The 21,456-nt window shown below is 37.6% G+C and overlaps 1 protein-coding gene across 2 annotated transcripts in view; it reads left to right on the forward strand.

The window, feature by feature from the left end:
• The first annotated feature begins 722 nt into the window (after positions 1-722).
• The window catches only part of LOC139685896 (uncharacterized G-patch domain protein DDB_G0278987-like), a 22,234-nt gene continuing 1,500 nt past the window's right edge, over positions 723-21,456 (forward strand). The window contains exons 1-7 of one of the 2 annotated variants that reach the window (XM_071583026.1): positions 723-793; positions 4,519-4,632; positions 6,337-6,467; positions 14,472-14,679; positions 14,870-15,022; positions 15,134-15,161; positions 18,817-18,971. In XM_071583026.1, the coding sequence (XP_071439127.1) occupies positions 14,989-15,022; positions 15,134-15,161; positions 18,817-18,971 (217 nt within the window). In that variant the 5' untranslated portion in view covers positions 723-793; positions 4,519-4,632; positions 6,337-6,467; positions 14,472-14,679; positions 14,870-14,988. The remainder of the gene's footprint in view (positions 794-4,518; positions 4,633-6,336; positions 6,468-14,471; positions 14,680-14,869; positions 15,023-15,133; positions 15,162-18,816; positions 18,972-21,456) is intronic. The other variant, XM_071583027.1, reaches the window with a different exon arrangement.

A 21,456-nucleotide genomic window follows, 5' to 3' on the forward strand; every position in this document is an offset into this window, starting at 1 on the left:
GGATCTTTTTTCCGCATGAGTTTTACCTATGAAATGAGAGAAATGCCTGCCCAGTTAATAACCTCTTGTGTAAGTGGAATATTCCGCCATAATATTTGTTTTTTTACAACTTTATTGTGATGTTGCCATCTTAAATTACTTTCATGGTGATTGCAGCAGTCATAGTCATCCGTTTAATAAATTATAGAAAAGCAAGTTTATCCTTCAACTGCTATTTGATCAGATTTCGTATAAATTTCTCATAAGTGCACAATTCCTTGTACAATGCCACAATTTTTATATAATTCTTTTTCTTATTTGCAAAGCCAGTTATTAAAAAATAAGAGTCGCGATTAGAATATTGTAGTGCTAACTATCAAAATTTGGCGTTTCTTTTTAAATATTTGCTGTTAAAATATGCATTTAAATGAGAGGTCAATTTTTTCATTAATAATTTGTGGTTTTTGAATTTATTAGTGGGCGTTTCTACGTTCAATTGACATAAATCGGCCTATGCTGAAGTTTTTATTTCCTGCGTACATTACCCAACTTATTTCCTAATGTCGGGGCTCAGTTTTGGTATTAAGAATTACGGGAAATAATTGAGAATTAATAATATATGAAGGCTGCATTGAAAATACGAAAACTAAATTTATTTTTAAAGCAGTAGAGCTTAAATTAGACCTTAGAGCAGTAAATTGGTTTTAACGCCATCTGTCAGCTAATAATGTAACTATATCGTGGTTTCATTTAATAACAGTTTTGAGCGGGCATCTCATGGAAATCAGAGTGGAAGGTCTAACAAAGGGAGAGGGTAAGCATTGGTCCCAAATTTTATCTACGCACCCGAAAATCTGTAATACCCAAGAGCGAGTTCGAGACATTGGTTTTGTGTTAAGCGTGAAAGGTTATCCAGGCTTTTCACATATTATTATTAAATGCAATGGGTACAGACTTAACTGAACTTACCCCACGAAGGGCTAGACCACGACTGCATCCGGCCGTTACATACTACATTTTTGAGTGATACCCTTACACATTTTTCCACGAAGTAAAAGGCCACATCTCCGAAACCAGGCCCAAATCACCTTAATCACGCCCAAATGGGCACTAGCATTCCCTCTAATCGTTAGCATTCGCAAACCGTACGCTCATTACGTAGTGTAGCGAACCTGGATCGGGGCTACCGAAGGTAATTAAACTGAAGTTGTCCCAAACAGTCGTCTTTCATAGCGGAATTACAAGCGTTTAAACATCTCCTTGACACACGTTTTTTTCCTTGACATTAACCAGCCCACTAAGCAGTACTCCCTCTATTTGCATGTAAATGGAAACCCTACACTCATGGCCTAGTATAGGATTCAGGACCCTCTATTCGAGAAGAGAGTGGTATTTGCACGCATTAGAAAGTACAAAAATATATGTCTTAAACAAAGAAATTTTTTCTTGTAATTTAAATGTAGCACTAAGCTTTAATCCTTCTATTTGCATGTGATCGGAAACCCCTTACACTAGTTTAGGATACAGGTTCAATTAATCGTGACGCGAGTCGTCTTTTCAAGGTCAAATCAGAAAGTAAATTTTGTCTTGAAATTTAGCTTATAAATAAAGCAGTACTCCCTCTATATGCATGAGAAAGGAAACCTTATGTCATTGCATATTATAGGATTGAGGGCTCACCGAACGTGTCAACGACGATAAACTGAAATTAGCCCACGATAACAGCTGTCTCTCAGCAAATTTTCCGAGTGCTGGACAATGTCTCCTAAAGTAGATCATTTTGTTTTGGAAATTTCTCTGGCATTCTAAGTAGTACTCCCTCAATTTGCATTATAACGGTTACCCATTTCTCATGCCCAAGTTTAGGATCTACGGCCCACTATTTGTCACAAGAGTTGCCTTTTCAAGCACAATTCAGGAAGTACTAAATAATATCTCCTAAACTAGACCATTTTTCCATGAAATTAAAACCGTACCCACTGTATTTCCATATAAATAATTTGTTTCCGTGGAAGCAATATTTATCATGAAATTCAACAATAGCGCTAAGCAATAGTCCCTCTTATCAGATATCTTACTTGTGAAGGTGTCTGTGGCAACAGCAAGATTTGACATTGCTTTAACCACAAATAGTTCCCCATTAAGGACCACTAGGAGAAGTCGTGGGATATAGAATTATTACATTGCTACTGGGTCATTTTGCATGTCATTATAGTCTTTCGGAAATCTTTACTCCCCTCCCCAAAAGGTACACTTTTGAGGTGCAAGTTTTTCCTTGAAATAAAGCGCAGGGGGTCAATATGGTATGAACTTGGCATCAGTAATTTATGAAGTAAATTAGTGTGCATTACTAAAAACCTTTGAATAAACAACATTTACCACTTGTAAGGATTCTTCATTTCCTTAGTCAGTAGAGAATGGCATAAATCAACTTCAATACTGAAAAAAGGAAGAGCCTAACTGAGCTGCGTCTTGCTGTTGTCATCAGAAAATAAAGTAATTTTGAAACTCCAAAGGGTAGCTGTTATTTACATCAAAGTATTCATCTTTAACACTTCTCTAAAATGGGTGAACATTACCCTTGTGGCTAATGTTTTAAATTTAGGTTGACACCTTCTCTTACCTGTTTATGTACAAATGGCAAATGGTTCCTTATGTTAGGCATTAGCGGCACTTCATAGCCACACAGCATGAAATGTGCTCTTGGACCTTGCAAGTATGAGAGAGATGACATGGAAAGGGAAGCATTATTCATTGTTATTTTTTGTGAAGCCTCTTGATATTTAAAATATGTGTACAAAGTGGGTCCATACTTGAAGACACAAGAATTTGACCTCTTCTTGCCCATTGGACTGTTTTCAATATAAGATTGCTTGAGAAATTTACTTTGGGAAATGGTCACACACTACAAAACTTTGCACTAATCCCTTGGTCATAACAAGCAATAGTATTATTATTGTTGTTATTCTACCAATTAAGTTAGTTTTTGGTGTGACCAAATTACGTTGCCATGGGTAAGCAACGGTGTTGTTGAAAAAACTTCAGATTTTAAAAAACAATAGTATCCAGGGTTTGTTTTTCGACTTAAATGTATTAATTTTAATTCTTTGTTGCCATGGATTCTCATTTGAATTAAAGCAGATATGAAATGAGCTAGAATAAAGGTTCCCATTCCTATTTGTCAGGAAATAATGGAAATAGTTGTTGTGGGGAAACCTCCACATTATTGGCCACTGTAGTTTTTAAAAATTATTAAGGTACGAGGTATAAATTATATTCTTCTAGGTAATATATAGAATCTGGTTGCTCAGGTTGAGTAATTCCAATCGTTTAGATTCTAGTTAAATTATTACTATTATTGTTATAGTTAACCTACGAGTTAGGTTAGGATTTGGATGGGTATAACTACCAAATAAATATATTCTCTCTTCTGACAAAACAACCCCAAAACCTACTCCACATTAAAGTCACTCGTCATCTCCATACACTTTCTTTCTCCCTTCATTCCATCCAACATCCCTGCCCTGAAAAATTCCAAGAAACTGCATTAGTAACTTTTAACAGAGTCATCCAATTAGTGTGCATTGCAATGCATCAATTTCAGAGTGTAAAAAATATTCATCTTGACAGGGATTCGAATCTGGATTCCTCGATGTATGGCCGAGTGCTCTAGCCAGTTAAGTCATTTTTTTCCTGCCTTACATCATCTTGTTGATGATCCTGAAAACCACTTAAGCTGCATGCGATATCAAACTTATTATTCTGTAGTCCTCACTTTAGCTTAGGAACTAACACTGATATCACAAAGTAAAGTCTTCCAGATTTCTTTCTCATAGATGTTACGAGTAAGTCTGTTTGCTGTTTACACAGATTTTCCTTTCTTACTTCCCGTAAGTGTTTTTACCTTCATGTGTAGTGCACCAATTTCACACTTCCTCTCTAAACTTTCTATATCCTTGCACTATCCTGGTCTTATACCACACCTCTTTTACCATATTTGTTACCCCTCTCAATGTATTATTTAACTCTCTGTACTTCCTCCTACCTAACTCTGTGTTTACATTCTCCAATTTCTTTCAAGGGCAAAAATGCAGCCAAGCATGAAAATAATGTAAATTAGATAAATGCTTAATTTTATATATGAAAGCTAAGCTCACCATAGATAGTTGAGAAATGAAAGAAACTTTTTGTTGTTTGGCGTGCATGCATAAGATTGTTGGACAGAATGATGGGAGGAGTTATAAGGAGTTGAAGAGGGATTTTTTGTCGAGTAGGAAGTTGGGTTACGTTTTGTTAGATGATACTAGATATTTGTTTGGTAGTTGTGTCCATCCAAAACCTACTCTAACTGGTAAATTACATAGTAATAATTATTTACTCTTTAGCAGAATAGTGTACACTCTATTTGTGGTGAACTTTTATGACAGTGAATATGGAGGAGGAAGAATGGTATTTCTGACTTGCATAAAAGAATGCAAGGGAAAAAAATGCTAAGAACCATTGTGTTTGGTAATCTTGAAAGGTTGTTTATTATTTCAGTTGTTCCAGAACCCTCTCAGGGCGAACCTGCTCCACCAGGTCTTTAAGATTTAGTTCAACAGCGCAGTGAGGTAGAGGGCAATGGGAAGTCTTTGGAAACACCACCATCAGGATGTAAGTTGAATTAGCAAAGTTGTGATTCTAAAGTTAAAAACATCGTGATGCCTTGATTATCAATTTGAGTTACCTATTATTATTTGATGATGTCATGGTAGTCCAGGAGTCTACTGACTGGAGGGCCTGGGTTCGATTCCTGGGCATGCCTCTATGGGGACTCTCAGCTCCACCCAAGCTTTGTGACTTTTGGGTACCAGGCCTTCCTGGTAGCCGACACTGGGAAAGGAACTGGCCCTCCTACCCTAACGGGTGAATTCCACATGCTGTTAGGCTTAGTACTGGTTGAACTCTACCATCATCTACCAAACAGACCTTTGGGTGTTTATTATAATTATTTGCTAGAAGAATTGAGATGTCAGCATTTACATAACTTCAAAATAGTGACAAGGGAAGACCAAGTCAAATGAATACTTATGAGAAGATCAGTTATGGTTCAAGAAGAGGAGGGGCACATGTGATGCCATAGCAAAGAAGATGTTGCTAATAGAGATGAGCATAGAAGTCAACGGAGAAATATTTTTGTTTAATGGCTTCTGAAAAGGTATTTGAATAGAGTGAGTTAAGAGTGAATTATTATTATTGTTGAATGTGTTGTATAAAATAGAAGTAGATTGGAGGAATAGGAGAATCTCAATTTGTAAGGGTCTCTGACTGCTCATGCATGAGTAGCAAATACAAAGTCTGGATGGGCAGTTTTGGGAAAAGGAGTAAGACAGGGTTGTCCATTATCACCTGCGCTGCTCAATACAAGATTTGCTTGTAAAATATGGGAACAATTTTTCCTGACCTGACAGTACGTCGCATTGTGCAGGCTCGGTGGTGGGGGGTCTGACCTTCAACTGGCGCCCAAATCAAGAATGACCCATTGTTGATGTGTGTACTAGATCAGCCATGCTCATGCCTTGTTCCCAATTTACAAAGATTTTACTTCTCATTTCAACTGTTATTTTTACTCTCCTATGGTTTTCTTCTCATGACTTTTTCTTCAGGAATATTTTTAAAACTTTGCTCATATTATTACACTTGCACAAAAAAGTTAAAATAATATTCAACAATTTCAGTGTGTAAAAATCATTCACCTTGACAGGGATTGGAATCCGAATCCCTCAATGTCCGGTCGAGTGCTTTAGCCAGTTAAGCTATTGGGGCATCCTCTTAGACTCTGAAATTTTGGGGTTTTTAAAGGAACAAGATGTTGGGAAATTGTTGCATTGAAATGCACCTTGGCGGATGACTCCGTTAAAAGTTACTGTTGCGGCATCTCTTGCAGTTTCTTTGGAATTTAAAATAATATGTTTGAATACAAGTTTGGAAAGTTGTGTGAATACTAGTGACACTAAGATGCTAGCGGAACGAGAGCTAAACGTAAATTTAAGTAGCAGGCACTGTTTCAGGAATTCCCCTATTCTCATTACTAAGTATCTTATTAAGGGAGTCATTTTCGGGACCGATATTTTCACTCGTTATGCGAATTACTTGCTATTTGAGGTTTCATTGTGTTGATCAGTCTTTTATCTTCCAATGTGTAATCTTCCTTCAGACTTCTGAATCACTGACTTTAAATTCATTTCTTTGGGAAGATAATACTATTGTGACATGAATAAAAAAATTTTAATTGAAAACTTATAAGGGAATTTTGCATAAAAAAGTGGTGATTTTGTTAGAAATTATTTATAATATTTGTATTTTACTTCCAAATAGGTTTGGAATTCCTTTAGGAAGCCATCGACAAAAAAGAGCCGAAGAATACTGTGTACATCTGTCTCCTCTGTAACAAAAGAATGCCAACGTGTATTGTAATTTCAACCCCAACTCATCAAGCAAAATATCTTGTGAGTATACAGTTATTTAGTAGTTTTATAAAAGCAAAAACCATAGAAATAGCATGATCCCGAATGTCCATGGATTCCAAAAAAATTAGGTCTTCGTGAGAGGAAAGATCTAAATTTGACTCGGGAATTTTTACCTGGGTACTTCACTAAAATTAGAGGAAGGATTCTTTCAGTAATCAAAGAAAAATATTTGAAAACTATCTAAAAGTCTTCTGCAGAATCATGCATAATTGCTTCCATCTAACTAGTCCTAATATGTGGAAATTAATCTCAGTCGTCCATGCCATGCTTCACAATTTAGGAAACAAATCGCCATCAAAATATGCAGTTTTATGTAGGAGAAAACTTGAAGTACTGCCTTTCTTGTTTTACAAGATTGATTCTACAGTCAGACTCTGCCGGAAGTTGCTTTGTGAGGTACAGACTTGGGCTGACAGAATATTTTCTCTCAGAGAGCGTTATATTTCTCTATCTTGGGAGAAAACAAGTTATAAACTAGGGTTTGGAGAATCAGCTGTTTTGGGAGATTTGGAAGTGCATTTCTCTGGAGAAAACAAGCTACAGACTTGGGCCCCAGATGTAAAATTTCTGGGGAAAAATCTATATTATAACCATTATCCACAAGGTACTTAGCAAAGTTTGAATTTGAATTCTTGTGTTTGAAACAGGCGATGTGTTCTTTTAGTCTCTCCTTAAACTTTCTGCCAGTCTGCCCGATATATACAGCTAAGTACTCATACTTAAGTTAATATAGTCCACTCTTTTCAAACTTTGGGATTTTGTCTTTAGATTTAGAGAGATTCCTTAGATTGCAATTGTTGTGGAAGCGGTTTTAATATTGAGACTCAGTTGAGCCTTGGTGGCATGGAGGGGCAAATTACCCAAGAAAAGGAATTTCCTTTATTTATCTGGACGGGTAAAGGTTCCATAAATGGATCTGATTGCCATTTTTTCCCTTTGCTTCCTCTAGAGCCTTTCAATCATTTGCGCTTAGTATCCATTGTTAATTGCGATTTGTTTTATAATATTTAAATCTAAGAAAATTGGCATTGGACATTGAATTTTTAGTAAATGGTGAAGTATTGAATGGAAGGCGTAAGGTTTTCGAGAGATATGTATTGATGTTCCATTGATGACTTGGTCAGTGAAAGTGTCTTTTTTAAAAATGGAGAATTTAAACTTTTCATATTCCCGAGAAATCGCAAATCCAGGAATTTGAGGCACCACTTAATTTCTTTTTCTGTTGTGAATATTATGGCATTGTCCAGTGAATACCAAAGGTGCAAGGAAAAATCAAGTTGCCTCGCAGACCCTGACCACACAAAATATCATCTACATAGATGGCCAAGCACTGATGTTTATTAACAAAGGTCCATGTACAAAATGTTTTTTTATAAAAAGTATTGGGAAAAGTTTAAAAAAAAATACAAAATATGTAGAGCTATTTCAGATGCCTCAAAATTCTTCAAAGTTTATCCCTTGAGTGTTTACACACTTTTTCCAGTGGCTTTTCCAAGACTCAATGGCTCTCTTGTAGATGGATTTTGGAGGGTCTTTTAGGGTATGCGAGCAAGCTACTATGATAGCTTCTTTGATGGTTCCATGGTGAAGTCCTTTGAGGGAGAATATCTCCTTTGAGAAAAGGAATTAGTTTGCAGGTGCCAAGTCGAGACTGTAATGGGGTGTGGGAATTATTGCAATGCCGTTTTTCATCAGATAGTAGCAGACACTCAACTCTGCTTATGGTCGTCTGTCAAGACCTTCAGGACAAGTTTAGCATAGATCTTTCACATTGCCAAATTTTCAGTGATAATGGTGTGCACTGTCATCTTGTCTATGTCAATATGATCCGTGATCATGCGCACACTTAATCAATGGTCTGAATTCAGCACTTAATGCACACGTTGCACGCTTTCAGCCGATTTCCCCTTGTCTAACGCAAAATTAAGTGGCATACGGCTGTTCAATTGTATGCTGTATTTGTGCTTGGACCAAGTCACTCGACAGGGGTTCCCCAAAAAAACGATCTAGCCTGAACGAAGGCTCACAGATGATTGGTGCTTGGAGAGTGTTGAAGGTCAGACCCCCCACCATTGAGCCTGCACAGTGCGAGCATACTGTGACATACAGTTCCGTCAGGAAAAATTTGCTGCCGATACTTTCTATACAAACCTTGTAGATATCTGCAAGTAATGGAGGTAAGGGAGAGCCCATAGCCAACCCTTCTAATTGTTTGAAATGTGATTGTTGAATTTAAGTTAGTTTTGAGAGACACACGTCTTCAGAGAAGAGTTTAGGTCAAGCACAATAGGAGTGGGGACACGTTTCTGCATGAGTATGTCTTGGGCAAAGTCTGAGTATGTCTTGGGACGGCTTTTTGGTGGGAACCCTGAGAAACAGGTTGGCTGCGTCAAAGGAGATGTGTGTGCTCTTGAGGGAAAGTATTATTTGGGATAAGTGAACTGCCAGATTGGCTGAGTTGGTGACACCATATCTTAAAAAAACTTGGAATGTTGTCTGCACACTTGGTTGAGTCTTCTGGCTAAGAGATGATTGGGGGCTGACACATTTGAGACCACTGATCTGATCCAGATTCCTGGTTTGTGAACTTTTGGAAGGCCAAAAAACCATGGCACAGAGGGATTTTATTTGCGCTAACTTCTATAAATTGTGTGGTAAGAATAGTGTAGAACAGGATTTTAACACTGATTTTATGCCCTTTTGAAAATTAGCTGGTGGATATTTTCGTGTAAAAATATGGGAAATTGTGGAATTATACCAAGTATGAAGTTTTATTCAACATGCTTCTTGATAATGCTTTAAATGCTGGAAAAAAGTCATGTGCAATATTTAAAGGAATATTTAATGATACATTGTTTAGGGTCGTGCGAATGTGTGCCTGGTCAGTGTTGCCAGGTTCACCTAACTTTTTGGGTTATTTCAGATCAAAATTATTCAATTGTTTAGGAATTTGGCCCAGGTTTGCCCATAATTGAGCCTCCCTTTGAAGTAATGTGAGTACTGCTAGATTATTTTGAAAACTAATTCAGTAAAAAGGAGTTAGAAGTAATGTCAAACAATGAAACTTTCAAGTAATTTTTCTCTTTGTTCCTCTAATTCCATTTCACTAATCAAAGTTTTTGATGCCTAACCCTTTGATGTCGTAGATTCTGGTAGAAATTAATAAAAAATAATTAGCAGCAAAATTTCACCTCACTTATGGTTAAGTTAAAAATGAGGTTTCTAAGACAATCAATTAGAATTGATAAGCGAAAGGTCACAAGATCCAAATACAAGGACAGTTGTTTGCAAATAAGTATGAAATACTTCAGTTTGATGGCATATTCAATTGTTGAGGATTTTAGCCTGCGTCAATGATTGAATATACCTTTGAAGCTGCTTGAGTACTGCAAGATTATTTTGAAACTCATTCAGTAAAGAGGAGGTAGAAGTAACATCAAATAATGGAATGCTCAAGTAATTTTTTTCTTTTTTCTTCTGACTCCATTTCTCTCATCAAATATTTGGTTGCCTCATCCTTAAGCATTGGCTGGGAATGCTAATAGGATGTTTTAAACAATTATATACCATTATATTTCACCTCTTTATGTTTTATTTATTATAGAAAAAAGTTTGCAGGACTCTGGAATTGATAAGCAGAGGAACAAGATCCAAATTTAACAATAGTAGTTAAAAAATTTAATAAATACATTACTTTGGGGGTACATTGAACTGTTGAAGAATTTGATCCAGGCCAATAATTGAATGTACCTCTAAAGTTGTGTGAGTGGCGCAAGATTTTTTGAAAACTCATCCAATAAAAATGAGGTAAAAGTAACATCAAACACTGGAACTTTTCATGCAATTTTTCTCTTTTTTATCTTTCCTCCTCCGTTACTCCAAGTGCATTTTTCTTATGTAATTTATGGTTGCCCCACCCAGAAAAACTAGAAATTTGTAAAAACAGCTGCATGAAGGGGCGTTGCTAAGCCGAAACTCATGCAATTGCATTCGTAGTGGCCATCTGGTGTGCTGAAAGTTGTATATTCTTTACTTTGGTTGTCCATCTGCACCTGCCAGTATCCACTGCTTTAATCCATTGTGGAAAAGTATTGTGCGCCGCCTAATTGATGGAGTCTCGTTGATGTTCTGTAAGGGAAAAATTTAACAAGTACATTACTTTGGTGGTCATTCAACTGTTGAAGAATTTGAACCAGGCCAATAATTGAGTGTACCTTTAAAGTTCTGCGAGTAACACAAGATTTTCCTTTCTTGTGACGCTGTTGAGGGCGCGGTAGTCTGTACTAGGGGTGATATTGAGTAGGCTCCCCATTTATAGATTTTTCCTAGACTAAAGTCATTGGGAATGTCCAGGGGCTTGTTGATGGTAATGTAACTCCCTCAGCTAGCATTTCAGCGATTACCTTCTCGAGGTACGGTCTTTGGGAAAAAGGGATGTGATAGGACCATTTTTCCATGGGTGCCACCCCGCTAACATCTATCAAATTTCATACTACATCAGTGCAGCCTAAGGAGGCACCACCATGTCTGAATATTTCTGATTATTTGGTTAATTGGGATTTTAGTGATTTTAAAGCTTCCATGGGTACATTTTTGAAGTTGAAAAGCAATAACAGTTCTTTTCGCTGCTCAGGCTCCTCTGGCCCTAATTCGACCTCTTCCACAGAAAGTTCATTAATTGTTGGAGCTAAATCCTTTGTAGTTATGACTCTTACAGTAATTTCAGCTCCTCTCTTCATAACCTGATCATTTCCTTCAATGTTACAGAAAAGGGTAGGAAATGTTCCCTCGCTGTTCACTCTCGTCAAAATAGGTAGGACTTCATGATCGTCTAATTCCACAAAAATCTCTTTTCCAGCTAACTCTGGGCTTGGGGCACAAGTCAAACAACTTGACAGTGTGGAAATTTTTTCTCTGTTTGTTAGGCGTGCAGTTGAATTGTTGATGTTTGAGAAATTTTCCTTTCCCTCCTTGCGAGACTGCACCATTCCTTGATCCCTTTACTAGATGCAAACACTCATCAGGATCTGACCGAGTAGCCAAATATTCAAATATTTTTCCTTCTAGCTTCCTCATCATTTTGCTGTTGACTAAGTCATTCAATTTATGTAACTTATCTGCGTCGTCCTCTAGACCACTTCGCTGTCAACAATACCCGTTTCCTCAAGATAAATTAAATCTTTGTTTCTCTCTTTCTCTAATTGCTCCTTAAACTTATCATTAACAAAGTCAGTCAAGGTATAAAAGGCATTCTCGGGATGTGTCAGCCTCTCGACCTCTTCATTATATTTAACATAGTTTCCTCGACAGAAATCAAATCTGCATCCCTCTCAAATCGTACCCTTTTATAAGTATTAACAAAGTCATTCAAGTTATGAAATGCAATTTCAGGATGCGTTGGCCTCTCTACCTCCTCGTTTTACTCTCCAGAAATTAAAATTAAGGCTATTACTTTCGGGGAATTTGGACTCTAACCTAACCTTATGTGTTGCCTTAACTGCCATTATGTCTAGGTCAAAGAAAATACTATATTTTTTCATAAAGTCTAGCCTGATAATTCTCTTGTAATCAGTTTCTCCTAAATTTATAATGAGGGTGTCAAGGGGATAGGAGTGGTCATCTATCCAGAAGGGGATGAAGCTCTGCCTTACAATTTGCAGTTCATGACTGGAGGCACCTCTCAGGTCAGTCATATGCCAAGACTTCTAGATTTCCAAAGGGGAATACTCTCACATGCACAATAGTGACCGTGGCTCCAGTGTCCACGAGGAAGCGATGTATCCTGTTCAGTATCCACACCCGAACCATCATCCCGCTAACAAGGGAGATTGCCGAAATTACTTCGTCCCCGACTCTTTGGTCAGGGCTGACCTATTTCCTGAATTGGAGTGAGAAGGGCAGTCTAGAGGAAGATGACCCAACTGCTTACAAAGACCGCAAACTGATCGTGGACACTCTTTAGAGAAATGGCCCGCATCCCTGTGTTGGAAGTAGTTATGCGGTTACAATTGACAATTACAGGCTATATTTCCCACTCATCCACAGGAGTAACAACTTTGTGTGGCATCCATTGTTTCCCGCCCACGCATCTGTTTGGTGGCCCTAATTCCATTATGGGCAGGAGGCCTGGAGGTGGGAGGGCTTGGTTTTGCATTTACTCGAGTCTCATAACACCTGTAGGCCAGCCCTTTCATTGCCATCAGAAACGTACTCACAAGGGATGTAGGAGAATGCTATTGTGGCAAGGGATCACCGAGAGGGAATTGGAGTGAACTGATGGTACATTTGGTAGCGTAATTCCTGACAGTGGATTCTTTGTTCAGTGCAAATTCCTATGCTTCTAGAATGTTCATAGGGTTGCGAACTAGCACTAATCACCCTATTTCCTCTTTTAGTCCTTAGAGAAATGTTGCCAAAAGTCTCTTTTCCAACATTGTCTTTGTTCCCTCTGAGTTTGGACCCTTGAAAGTATCTTGAAGTTGGTGTGCAATTTTTCTAAGATGCGTGGTATATGTGGAAAAACTCTTGAAGTGTCTGTTTCATGAACATAAGCTCCAAAGATGAGGCGAAATTTGAGATGAAAAACTGCCTGAAGTAATTTGAAAAGTTCTCGTTACTCTCTAATACTTGGGTATTTGCGGACATAAATTTGACGGCAGATCCACTCAAACGCAAACAAGCCATGTTCTGGGTTTGGGACTCATGCCACATAACAAGATGGCTGGTAATTTTTAGACATTCTAAAAATCGGTCCATGAAGATGTCTTCATCCCCACTAAAGCATGGTATGAAATACGCATAGGCGCCTAATACAAAAGGTATGGGTGTACTTCCCATCTGGGGGGAACCAATAGGTGCAAGTTGCTCAATTGTATTTAGGAAGGGGATCGTTTCAATTAGATTCCCCCCTTGGCTATTGGCTCTGGAGACCACGACAATAAGTGGGTGAGGGGGCAATCCAATGGTAAAAGTGGTCCATGAATGGTGTTGTTCTATTCATTTAATTGCACACTAACTGCGAAGTGGGCTTAAGGCCGACTCCTCTCCTTAACTTGTGCGCTACCACAGAACAGAAAGATGATTAAGGCACTTGCTTTGGTCCGGTGTGGAAGGAGGTGTCGGACCAGGATCCCTTGGTATGGCTGGTCGGAGGAGTGGTGCAGGTAGGAGGGAGGTGTCGATCTAAAATCCCTCGGGAGGGCTGGTCAGAGGAGTCATACCCTGGAGCCAGGGACAGCAGGCCAGGGGAGGAGGCGTTGGCAGTCAAGGTGGGAGGGGAGCCGACCAAGAATCCCATTTAAGGGCTGGTCGGAGGAGAAGGGGTAAGAGCCAACCATGTATCCTGCTTAAGGGCCAGTCGGCAGGAGGTGGGAGTTGACAGAAATCTCTATTGAGTCAGTCGGAGGGGCAGGGGTGGGAGTCGACCAAGATCTCTACTGAGCCAGTCGGAGGAATCAACTGCTCTGTGGAGGACCCTATGCTATTTTTATCCCTCATGGAAGGGGTTATCTCTTATGATGTGTTGGTCAAGGAACAGCAGGAGTTAGGAAGCAGTGATTCAACGTTTCTGAATCATAGGTGATTTGCCCTCTTGTCTAATCATCCCCTGCTCTGGGTGCCGGGAAGTCTTCTAGAGGTCCTCGGACCTCACAACATAGTCAGTCTATAAATTAGGTGATTAGCAGTAATGCACAAGGGGTCTGCATTAAGGTACCCACATTACAAGTGGCTATTTTTTGTAAAAACTAGGAATTGTTAATTTTGCATCTTATTTTTGGAAGGGAATTGTCCACTTTCATAGGATTTTAATTAAACTATTTATTGTTTGTAATCATACAAACAATTTAGTGTACAAATTTTGTAAACATTTTCATTTTTGTAAAAAAGTATTTGTAAATAATTGTTTAATTTGTCTGGGTTTTTGCATTACACCCTGTATGTATACCTAATTTATTAATTTCATTCTCATTTTAATTTTTTTAGAAAAGTTGTTTACCTGCTGTCATTCAGTGTTGTGACAAGAAGTAAAGTGATCTGGAATCAGGAAACAAGTTTCCCTCAGTAATAAAGATGTTTGTGATAAGATTGAAGCAAAAGTTGGACGTCAGAAACCATCTGTTGTTGAGGTGGATACCCTTCTAAATAATAAGCCTTAATTTAAAACAAAAATAATGCCTCAGCACAGAAAGAGGTAAGAACTGATATTTTCCCTGATTTCTTGGTATCATTATTGGCAGAATAATTATCTTGTTACATTGGCTTCCTACGTGCTATGTAAATTCAATAAAAATTAATAATATTAAAATGTTTGTACTCTTCTGTTGAATTAAAAATAACTTGTCTAAATGTTCTATTTTGAATTAATTTTTTCATCCTTTCAGAACATCAGGGCTTCAGCTAAATGAAATAATTGATATGAAGGTTGAGTGTGATCAGCATAATCAAGACTCGTAGAAGAGGGGAAGAAATTTTTAACTCTGCAAGGAATAATTTGAGGCCAATGTTTGAAGTATTGGATAAACTAGGGGAACCTGGTATGGTGGATGTACTTGTATTTTTCATGAATGGTAATTTCTTGTCTTCTCATACATATTAGCTAAAATAATCTCTTTTTTCTTGGTTTCTGTCTTTGGAATATGAATAAGAAGACACTGATGAAATTCAGGTGTTAAGGTAAGAAGGATATGTGTATTCTGTTAATTAGAGTTATGGTTCGCACACCATTTGTATGTCATAATGCACTCTGAATGAACATTTTTCTACTGTGGAGATTGATTTTTATATGTTACAACTAGGCTTATAATTATATCTTTGTTTGAATAATGTTTTGTAAAACAATACATAGAGTGTGAATAGATATTTAAATTAGTCTTCTTATTCTGTCATATACACAAAAACAGACTTAATGGGATGAAAATACCAGCAGCACATATTAATGAGTGGAATTTGGCATAATTTATGCATGTAACTATTAACTAATTCGCAGGGGTGTTTCTTGGGATTATGGAGCCTTTAGGGCTCAATGTTTCTTCTCGCATTGCAGCGAGCTACTTAGCTAAGTGATGCTCCTTTCCACTGTCTTCATATACTCTTGGCTTTTCTTTTCACATTTTGACTGTTAGGTTTAATGGACAACCTTTCTCTTTTCGACTGTTAGTTTAGACAAATTTGATGTTCGATGAGGCCTTTAAAACCCCCCATGGAGAAGACGTCCCCATGTGTGTGGCAGGTAGAATTCATTGTTGCAGTTCAATTGCATGGCTGTTTTGAAACCTCTATTGACTCACAATTGGCCGAGTCCTTTGTTTCTTGGTTAAGTTGTATTGTTGAATTATATTTTATGTTGTAATGCAGAAGTTAATATACTGGCTTCCCACCCTGAGGGCCTGGGTTTATATCCAGTAGTGGCCTCATTTTTCAGTTGTAGCCCAATCCCCACTTGGTATGATGAAAAGTGGGGAGCACTCTCAGTTATTATGCCATCCATCTGGTGGGATGCTAAATTGTGCAACTCTTGGTGCCTTTAGTTTAGTGTTGGCTAATGCTGGGTTTCTCTCCACCATCCATTCCTATAATATCCTACTCTTACCTGATTACCCACCTATCCCTTCACAACATCTCATTCAGCTATCCTTGTTCACCCTTAATTAGGGGCAAGATTTTATAAGAACAGGATTATTTTGTTACTTAACTTTAGGCATTTTGTTGTTTCCTTAGTAAAGCGACTATAATTTCTGAAATCAATGAGGTAGTCGAATCTTTCATGTAAATATGAGCCACTTTTATGAATTACATTCTTCATTTATCTTACATTCCCCTTGTAATTTATTTTTGGAGAAAAAATGCCATGGATAAGAGGGACATGCCATGGAAGTCAGGAATCAGGGGCGAGTTTGTTTTTTATTGTGTTATGATAGTGGTAACTCTTTTAGTTTTGTGAAATCTGTAATGCACCAAACAATTTGATTATTATAAATTTTGGATTCATAACAAAAATTGAGCTGTAGAAGTTTTGTGAGCAGGTGTTATATTTTTTCAGGGCATATTGAAGTAATATGAGGGTAGTTAAAAAGTTTGCAAAAGTGCATAAAATGGTCATGGAGGACCGCAGACTGAAAGTACAAGAAATTGAGAGTAGGGATGTTGTCTGAACAGGCGTTTAAATATTAGAATTGGATAGGAGAAAAATACTTGCTAGATAGGTGCCACGACTCCTGATGCAGGATTATAAGTGCATCAGAATGGAAAGTTCCGAACAATGTTTGACCTATTTTTAAGAGCAACCAGCAAGATTTTCTGTCCTGGTTTGTGACCACAGATGAAACTTGGGTCCACTGCTATACCTCAGAGACAAAACAGCAGCCTAAGCAGTGGAAAAATTTTGATTTATCACCACCAATATAATCAAAGGCAATATGTACAGTTGGCTGGAAAGGTGATGACTTCAGTTTTCTGGGATGTGAGAGGGATTCCAGTGATAGATTATTTTCACCTGGTCAAAAAATTAATCGAGAATACTACACCCACCTCATTCGCTTGATTTGGTTCTGTCAGATTTCCATCTCTTCCCCAAGATCGAAATTTTCCTTGGTGGATGGAGATTCTCTTCAAACAAAGAACTAGCAGCGGAAGTAGATGGGTATTTTGCAGGCCTGAAGGAATCTAATTTTTGAGATGGAATTAAGACATTGGAATGTTGCTGGACCAAGTGCATCAGTGTACTGGGATACTTCATCAAAAATAAAAAAGTTTCACGGAGATAAGTCATTAAGTCATTTATTTCTATTCCTTTCTGAGAACTTTTCTAATTACCCTTGTACTTTCCAGCCACAAATATTATGGTTTTTAAGTTTCCAATTTCAATTGGAAAAAATTATGCTATCTTAATTAAAGGTATTTTTTGCAATGTATTTTAACTTATTAAAATTAAATAAATGTCTTTGAAGTGGCATAGAAATCAATTTCTTTTCATCCTACATACACTTTTGCCTAGTGAAGGTTCTGGAAAGTATTGGACGGAAAAGGATGGAGGATGTTAATTGGATCCAAAGAACAACAAATGAGGAAATGCTAGGTATGGTGGGGGAGATAGATAGTTGTCTTTATTTTGGGGTGAGATTGAGGTTATGGAGTCTCTTCTAACACCTAACCCCTCATCAGGTCATCGGACATTATCAAGATTAAACGTATAGATAAATTTCACAACGTGCACGTGGATAGGAATAAAATTAATGCATGCAATATCTTAGGACTAACATACAGCAACACAATACATTAGTTGTCTAGTTGAATTGCATACTGTGAAACAATGTATACAGCATACACGCATACAATACATACACATTTTATATATTCACATACCAATACATACAAACCATACTTAATCAAAAATATTCTTGGTTATAATTACAAATGCCAGAATATTGCAGTATGATGCTCCTGCAAAAGAAATATGAAGGATCTCTAATTCTATTTAAAGCTGAATTTTTACAGGTTTGTTTGCTGGGAAATCAATGATTTATGAATTGCATGCTTTAATGATGGAAGAGAAGGTGAATTGGTTATGATGAGTGACAGCTTATTCCTCTGAGGACATGCTGTGACTGCAAATGACGAGATGTATGTAGTTGTTCTGTGATGGGGGATAATGAGTTTCTGATTCCCTGTGGTATTTACTTTATGAATTCTATCAAGACCTTTGAAGTCATAGGCAAAATATTGAGGGGATTAATTTAGTATTTGATAGATCAGTGACAGTACATGGGGTTTCCCGCAAGATTCCAGAATAACCAGTTTAATTTTAGTAGGAAAAGTCATTGCTGGGAGAAATCATAAGGAGACGGGAACAATGGGTGTATTAATCGGCAGTGGGGTGTTGAAGACTGTGATGGAGAAGAGAATGTTAGGCAAGGGAGGAATGGGCAGGAATAGAATAAGGATGTTGGATGGAATGAAAGGAGGGAGGAAGTATACAGAGTTCAAGAGAGGCTTGTTGTAGAATAGGATGTTATGCTGGTTCATTAGGAAAAGAAAAATGGATTGTCGCTTTACTGTTTAGTAGCTTGTCTCCGTACAAATCCTTCCAGAATCAGTAGATTACCTTTAATAATAATTGCTTTATTTCTTTCAAATTCAAGCTCTTTCTACTAAGCATTAAATAATTTATTGTTTATATCGCAAAAAATTGGTTATTGCATTTCATAAGGTGAACCCTATTTTATGGTCTTACCAATATGTACTTTGGTTTGTTTTTGCTAAGCTACGTAATTTCCATGTGGTGTTTCATTTTCTGGAAAATCTCATAACTGAATGATAATGTTTTCAATAGTGTCATCAGAAGAGGGAAACCCATGTTTGGTAATAATTATGGACGAGAAGAAGCAAACTCTTCGAAGCAAGACCATGAAACAGCTGAAGGTGACATTAAGCCTCATGATGATAAATCTCTGAATATAAGTGAAAGAAGTAGCGAAACACAATCAGGTAATTTTGTATTCACTGAATGTTAACTAGCAGCTTGAGTGCAAACAATGTTTGATCAATAAATTATTTATGGATATGTGTATCAGGGTCAAAAGTATAATTGAAAGCTATCTTTATTGTTCATAAGTCTTCATCTTTTTGTAGTTCTACCACTGGTGTAGTTCTTAGCTTTGCTTTTTGGTATAATTTATGATAGTTACGGTGAAAAAGTGTATGAAGCTATCAGCAGTTGCAATGTTGAGCAAAAGCTTGATCAAAGAAAGAAATGATTACCTTAAAAGAAGTATAATGCACAATTTATATGTTTTGTGTTATCACAAAGATGTATCATATCACTTGTCTTCTCGGTGACGTAAATAATGATTACATTTGTTTCTCTGTATACAGTCTTAATGATTATTTTGTTTCTAAACTAACTGGTCATAGAAAACATCTTATATAAACATGTAATGCACACCAATATATGAATTTCTGGATTTTGAGATTTGTGAAGAAAAGTCACTTAGCTACAATGTTCCTTAGTTACATTTTTATAGGCATAAATAACTATGAATTTGTACAATAAATGAATATAGAAATTCATTAAAAATGTGGACATTTTGTCTTAAAAATATGCATAAAAAATGGGGTGTGTCTTACGCATCAGTGCATCCCATATGCTGGCAACTATGAGCTCCTTGTGTATTTCCTGAAAAAGAAGAGCTGCTTTTATCATTTCTTCCAAGGATAAATTTTTCTTTTGGCTTCCATACATGAGTTGTTCAGCAACTCCTTAGAAAATCCAAGAGATGACACTTATACAAGGTCTGTCCCAAGAGTAATAAGACTGAATGGATTAAAAATGTTTATTGCAAGAGTTGATACATTCTCTCAAAAGTCTTTTAAGCAGCACCCTTGTGTGTCCACACACTGCTGGCAGTGTGTTTTCCATGCCTCGTACACCTACTAGAAGACGGCGCCCGGAATGCTGCCAAGCTCCCCTGTCACAGCCTGTTGTAAAGCTAATCGAGCCATAGTGATGTCCTTTCAGCATGGATTTGAGGTAGGGGATGAGCAAAAAGTCTGATTGGGCAATGTCTAAAAAATTTGGATTCTCACTCACATGGTTAGGAAGCTCTTGGCAGATACACATACCAGTTTCCTTTTGTTTGTCTAAGACCACTAATGGTACCAACTTTGCATATACCTTTCTCATGCCCATGTTTTCAGTCACAAGTTGATGCACATCTCTTTTAGGGATGCCAAGTTCAGGAGAAACCATACGAATACTTAATCTGCGCTCCCTGTCCAACAAAGCCATCACTCTTGCAAGCTTTTCGTCACTTTTTGAGGTTGAAGGGCGCCCTGAACGTTCTGCGTTTTCGACATCTTCTCTGCCCTCCCAAAACAACTTGTGCCACTCAAAAACTATTCAAGACGTAATCACCATAAGCTGCCTTGAGCATGTCACGAGTATCTTTCCCGGTTTAGCCCAGTTTCGGGCAAAATTTGATGATGTAGTGTTGTTCCAGTAATAGTTCATGAAGAAGTGTAACGTGGTCACATTAGAGAGGTTTCACAAATGAACGATTTGCCCTCCGCAAAGCCTGGTAGCCAACTGCCACTTGCCTTTAATCTTTCCCGAGACTCCTCTCCCTCGAACAAGCCAGCTGCCCGTCCAATCATCTATCCGGGGAATAATAAATCATACTAATTTTGAAACAGCCCTTATAGTATTAGAAAAGATTGGCTTATAGTAGCCCTTATCTTTCTCTAGACAGCTGTTCAGGTCAACAGTTACATGGCAGCTAAAGTTAACTCTGGTTCTTAATGCAACTTATCCTGAGGACACCCATAATTATGGAGGTTTATCTCCTATGATTTGATCAATAGCTCATATAACTTAACATTTTATGAGAGAAAAACGGAGTATGCAATGATCAACAAAACCATAAATACCCTGTGGCCACCAAAAAGTGTGTGTCAGGGTGTGTAAGCACCAGGTGGAAAGGGTTAGATCAAACACTTCTATTTTAAAGGCTTAACCCTGAAAGAGATCATAGCAAAGCTTGATGAAGTTCATGGCACATCTACTCCAGTATTAGTGAGTGTTTGGAATTGGGTAAATGAGTATAAAAGTGGCAATGCATCCACAAATGATGAACATCATTCAGGACACCCAGTGGAAGTCACTTCCTCTGGAATTATGAACCAAATGCGCAATATGTTTTCAGTGATTGACCCATCAAATTTAGTGAAATGGTTGAGGAGAGGCATATCTCTAGGAACAGTGTTTCAATTTTGCATGAAAAATTGGGTGTGAAAAATATCTCAGGGAAATGGATGCACTTTCTCCTAGTGGAGAATGAACACAATCATCTGGTCGATTCGTAGGCTGGTTAGTAGTGAAATTTAACACGTAATTTTCTGTATGCTTTGTGGTTTATCAACTGTAGTTTTTTTCTACTGCTTGGTCATTCAGGAATGAAACCCCAATGGTAAATGA

This window comes from Hetaerina americana, unplaced genomic scaffold (genome assembly GCF_022747635.1).
Source record: "Hetaerina americana unplaced genomic scaffold, ioHetAmer1.1.p SCAF_12, whole genome shotgun sequence".
NCBI classification, from domain to species: Eukaryota; Metazoa; Arthropoda; class Insecta; order Odonata; family Calopterygidae; genus Hetaerina; species Hetaerina americana.